Source organism: Coffea arabica, chromosome 4c (assembly GCF_036785885.1).
Source record: "Coffea arabica cultivar ET-39 chromosome 4c, Coffea Arabica ET-39 HiFi, whole genome shotgun sequence".
NCBI classification, from domain to species: Eukaryota; Viridiplantae; Streptophyta; class Magnoliopsida; order Gentianales; family Rubiaceae; genus Coffea; species Coffea arabica.
In genome coordinates this window covers 7,132,068-7,138,067 of record NC_092316.1, presented here as the reverse complement: position 1 = coordinate 7,138,067, position 6,000 = coordinate 7,132,068, and the positions used below count along the sequence as shown (strand labels likewise).

The 6,000-nt window shown below is 38.6% G+C and overlaps 1 protein-coding gene across 1 annotated transcript; it reads right to left on the bottom strand.

Annotated features, from left to right (window-relative positions):
- Positions 1-775: 775 nt before the first annotated feature.
- Positions 776-1,417, bottom strand: LOC113738853 (kunitz trypsin inhibitor 5-like). Its single transcript, XM_027266131.1, has one exon. The coding sequence runs from the start codon at positions 1,415-1,417 to the stop codon at positions 776-778; it is 642 nt and encodes a 213-aa protein (XP_027121932.1).
- Between the last annotated feature and the right edge of the window lie 4,583 nt (positions 1,418-6,000).

Below are 6,000 nucleotides of genomic sequence, written 5' to 3'. Positions count from 1 at the left end.
TCAGCAAATGGGCCCCTTACTCTACCAAGGCAGATCAGTGTTATTTTTTATACCTCAAAAAGATCAGTGAAATTGTTAGAAACCTCATAGGAGATTTCTGAAATTATCCCTTCTTAATTCCATACAGTCATCGTTATGAAGAATAAAGAATGGGCCCATGAGGCCATAACCCGTTAGAATATGATAATCTTTTTTAACTCTGGTAAGCCGCAATGGAATAGTTACTGATTTCCTACCAACCTTTTCTTTTTTTTTTTGCTTCAATATTTCCCCCTATATATTTAATTTCTAAAAGGCACCCGAGTAATACAAAATTTTTCTCAAGAAATTATCAAACAAGAAGTTTAAATTGAATTGACTAGGAAACCAAATGTAGGTAGCAAAATAATGTTTCAAGAACCTTATAATAGTGATAACTTTCATATTTAGTCACTAAAGTAATAAAAACATATACTTTTCGGCTGCAAAATGTATGTTCCAATTAATTGAATGCCACTTTCGGCTAAATATAAGCTTTAATGGCCAAAATAAAAAAATTTTAAATAGTTTAGTGATAATTTTGAACATTTTCTGTAGTTATAATTATTGCCTTATTATGAACTTACGAAACAAGAAAGAGCAAGCAACTGCAGATACTTTACATGCATATTTTATACATCAACAAAAGCACTTGAATGCTTCCTTATTACATGGTTTTTTCCCATTTTTCCAGGGAGGCTTCTTTATTACCAGTGTTTTATGTATGTATGTATGTAACGCATCTAAAATCTCATCCTTATGCCTGCTTGAATACGACCCTGAGTGGATAATCAGTCGTGAGATGCAAACGTCTTTTGCCATTCTGGTACTCTATGCCAACATCTTTGCAAATAACTTTACAATAGCTGCATACCGCGGGACAATAGACGAGCTTGTAATCCTGATAGCCAAATTTTTCAATCTTGAACCAACTGCTTAAAGTCTTAGGACCAGGATTTCCAACAACTCCACCAATGTTGACAAAGCTGTCACCAGATGGATAAACATAATTATCAATGCTCCAAACTGGAGATTGGCCACAGGTTTGTGGATAAGCAAATTTGATGTTTAAATCTGTGGAGACTTGAACCACACCTTTTTTCCGGTTCACAGGCAAAAATGCCAAGGGGATGCCATTTTCTTGCTCAGACATTTCTTGAAACACAGCCGTTGGGCAAGTGTTCTTGCCAATGCCGGATAGTGTAAGACCTCCACCTCTGAATTTGTCAAAGACGTTGGCTGCTGGTAATATGTAGTAGTGGCGGTCAGTTCGCAGCATCTTTCCAGCGACATCGCTCACTGGCTCGGGTGCTTCAGCAGCTGAAGTAAAGGAGGAGTTTGTGGAAACGGAAATGGAAAAGACACGGAATGAAAGGATAAAGAGTAGTGATGCCTTCATCATTAGTAGCACTTCTTAGCTTATCATTATCACTTAACCAAGCAATGATTGAGTGTTTGATGATGTAGAAAATGGCTCCTACCTTCTGCTTATATAGCTACTGCCTGTTCAAAAAAAATTCAGGTTGCATGTACTGTATCTACGACAATGGAGCTGTACGTGGGCTGACTGAAACTGATTTTCCGAACTCAATTTCATCCATTCCAGTTTTGATTGGACGGAATTTAACTCGTTTTATTGCTTTAAGCTAATGAATTCTGTCCAATTTGTCAAAGAAACAGGTAGATTCAGAAACAATACAAAGCTACGGGCGGGCTTTAACTACTGTTTTAACTTCTTCAGGATCATTTTTTTATACTTCTTCAGGTCAGCCACAAGTACGTACTCAGGATTAACATCTTCGCTGGCCTAAAGTCAATTGGAGTAATATTCTTGTGTAATTATTTAAGCAATAACATGCAAATCTATCTTTTAAACTGGTCCAAATCTTAGGCCCCGTTTAATAAGTGAGTTTTTTGAATGTTTGTTTAAAATTTTACTATAAGTCATTGTAAAAGTTGTAGAAAAATCTTTGTAAGATGAAAAATATTTTTTCCTTTTCATTTTCTTTTTTCTTTTTTCTTTTTTTTTCTTTCTTTCTTTTTTCTTTTCTTTCCTCCTTTCCCGGTTCTTCTCCCTTCCCCTTCCCCCTCCCCCTTCCCTCTCCTGTTCCCTCTCCCGAATCTGCCAAATGAAGCAGCAAAAGAAAACTTTTTTTTTGCTTTTTTTCTCACCACCTCTTCTGTCCGCCACCTTTTCCTCTCCCTCCCCCGCCACCCCTCTTCTCCCTCTCCCTCTCCCTCTCCCCCTCTCCTCCCCTCTCCCCTTCCCCTTCCCCTTCCCCTTCCTTCCCCCGCCACCACTATTCTCCCTCTCCCCCTCCCTCTCTCCCCTTCCCCCTCCCTCTTCCCTCGCCTACCAACTCTCCATCCCCCTTGGCAGATGAAGCAACAACATAAACTTTTTTTTTTTTTTTGCAATTTTCCCTCTCCCTCTCCTCTCCTTCCCTTGCCGGACAAAGCAGCAATATAAACCTTTTTTTTTTTTTTTTGCAATTGTCCCTCTCCCTCTCTCCTCCCCTTCCCCCACCACCCTCACCCTTCCCCAGTGCGATCTGGTCTCGCGACCAGATCAGTCAAAGGGGGAGGAGAAGGGTGGTAAGGGAGGAGTGGGGACCAAACTGGGCAAAGGAGGAGGATGGCAGGGAAGGAAGAGGGGGAGAGGGAGAAAGGAAAAAAAAAAAGACCGACACCAGAAGTGGTGATCGGCACTGGAACCAGCAGTGGAGGTGGTGGCCGGCGACGGAGGTGGTGGTGGGTTGGGGTGGAGGAGGAAGAAGAAGAAAAGGAGAAGGGAATTTTTTTTTTTTTTTGTATTTTAGGTATTTTAAAGTGTGTAGGTAAAAAATTTTGAGAAGATTTTTTATATTACTGTAGTTAAAATTAATAAAAAAAATTAGTGGGTAACAAATTTGGGTAAAAACTCAAGTCCCAAAGAGGCCCTTTGTACTTCAGCCAATAGTACTGGGGAACGCGTCCCAAGGAGCTGCATTTAGTCAAAGACGTCGGTCCTCGGTAGGGATGGCAACGGGGCGGGGTTGGGGCGGGGGACCCCTCCCCCGTCCCCCGCCCCGTTGCCTATTAGTTCCCCCCGCCTCCCGCTCCCCCCGCCCCGCCCCGCCCCCGCCCCGCCTTGCCCCGCTTCCCCCGCGGGGTTAATAAAATTGTATTATATAATTTTATTATAATTAAATTTTAATAAATAATCAAGTACTAAAATATCAACACATCACCAAATTATTATTCATTGTAATTTTACAATTGAAACTCATAAAAACAATCAAACAGAAGTTATTTGAATACAATCCAATATGATGAAATAAATATAACTAAAATAGTCAAATTTTCACTTTTAGTACAAATGCAATCACTAATTCATCATTGTGTTTGTGCTTTTTTTTGAGAAAAAAGTGTTATTCTATTAAGTGTAATTAGAAATTTAGTATAAATGTATTAGTAAATTTAGTATAACTAATTAATAAATTCTATTAGTAGACATGTATAATTATTCATATAATTGATAATATCAATTATATTACATAAACTAATATACATTATATAATACATCTAACTAATAATATTATTATCATAAGTTTATAACTAATTAACTTACATATAATATATAGTCATTTATATATATATATATATATATTTTTTTTTTGCGGGTGGCGGGGCGGGGGATGGGGGCGGGGGAGTATACCCCCGCCCCCCGCCCCGTTTCTAAGCGGGGGGAAAAAATTCCTCCCCGCCCCCGCCCCACCCCCCGCCCCAACCCCCGCCCCGTGAGCCCCCCGCGGGGCGGGCACCCGCTCCCATTGCCATCCCTAGTCCTCGGCTTCGCAACTTGCTGCTTTACCCTTTAGGCAACATTACTAGCCTTTCGTTGTAAATTAAGGTTGTGTTTGAATTGCATTTTTCATGATTTTTTCTAGAAAAATTACTGTAGCGATTTGATGTATGTGAGGGGAAAAGCTAATAGGGAAATGTGATCACGGAAAATGATATAATTTTCTGAGGAAAAACCGCAATCCAAACAAGGCCCGTATTTTCACAACATTTGTGTAAAGAATTAATCTTTCCTGTATTGATATTATATACACTGACTGATGTTCAAGAATGTAAGTGAAAATTCACTCTTTAAGTGGAAAAAGAAAAAAAAAATATAAAAACTACCAGAATTAAATAGTGTAAAGAAATAACATGGTACTTTTGCTATGAATTCGAGAACTTCAATTTGTACTACTACTGCATATATTGTCGTGCACGTGTTATGGGAAGCAGAACTCTTTCTTTGAATATTTGTATTTTGTGGAAAATTTTTATTTCACCCCAAAAAAGGAAAAAAAAAATAAAGGAACATATGATTTGAAGCGAAATAAAATATGTAGATTATATTTATTTATCGTTAAAAAAGTAACATAGCTAATAAGGATTACAATGCCCGGTATGCAGTATGTAACCCTAACACACATGCTATGAAACTAGTACTTAAACAAAAAAAAAAAAAAGAAGCACTTAGAATGCTTCCTTATTACATGGTTTTCCCCCATTGTCCAGGGAGATTTCCTTATTAGCAGTATTATTTTATATTTTTTGTCACAAACTTATAGCATTACATAGAATACATCCAAGAAAATCAACTGATCTCGAATCTCATGATTTTCATGCCAGCTTGAATACGACCCTGAGTGGATAATCGTTCAGAAACAAACGTCTTTCCCCATTCTGGTACAATATGCCAACATCTTTGCAAATAGCATCACAATAGCTGCAGACTGCGGGACAATAAACAAGCTTGTAGTCATAGCCAAATTTTTGAATTTTGAACCAACTGCCTAAAGTCGCAGGACCAGGATTTCCAACAACTCCACCGATGGATACAAAGCTATCAGCAGATGGATCAAGATAATTATCAACCCTCCAAACTGGAGATTCGCCACAGGTTTCTGGATAAGCAAATTGGATGTTTAAATCTGTCGAGGTACGAACAACACCATATCTCTGTTTCACAGGCGAAAATGTCAAGGGGATGCCATTTCTTTGCTCAGACATTTCTTGAAACACGCCAACTGGGCAGGTGTCATTGCCAATGCTCGATAATGTAAGCCCTCCACCTCTGAACCTACCGCGGACTTTGGCAGGTAATATGTAGTAGTCGCGGTCAGTTCGAAGCACATTTCCAGCTGTATCTAGCACCGGCTCAGGTGCTAATTCACCAGCTGATGAGGAGGAGGAGTTTAAGGAAATGGAAAAGGCAAGGAATGAAATGATGAAAAATAGTGATGTCTTCATTTTGATACTTCTTGGCATATCACTTAACCAACTAAAGGTTGCAGTGTTTGAGGATGTAGATAACGGCTTCCATCTTCTACTTAAATAGCTAATGCCATGCACCATGTGATGATGGAGCTGTGGGCTGCCCGAAACTGACTTTGGAAATACATTTGTTCCATTTCCATTTTGATTGGATATATTTTGACTTGATTTTGGTGCTTTGAAGCGCAAATCCTATCAAAATTTGTCAGAACACAAAGGTGGACATGATACCAATTTAAAGCTATTGGCGGGCTTTAATTACTTCTTATTAACTTCTTCAGAAAACAATTTAGGTATGCCAGCACTCGTGGTTAACATCTTTCCTTGTCTTACCTTGGGAGTGATAGTACAGTGAGTCCTTACTATCAACTTGGTTTTCAAAATGCACTCTTCTATCTCTATTTGCCGTATGTCTCTCCTCATCTTTGTCTTTGTTCTTATTTATTCTTATCTCACTTTTTTCAAAAAAATAAAAATTAGTGAAGAAGGGGTAGAATTTAAGAGGTGGAAAGGGAGATTTGAATCGGACATCTAACTCTTGGAGTCTTAATCTTTAGACCACCTCGATTTATCCCTATCTTGACGTATTAAATGAATTATTTAGTTCAGTCTACACGCAATTTCAATTAATAATAATTCAATCTCTACAAAGAAAACAATTAATCGTAT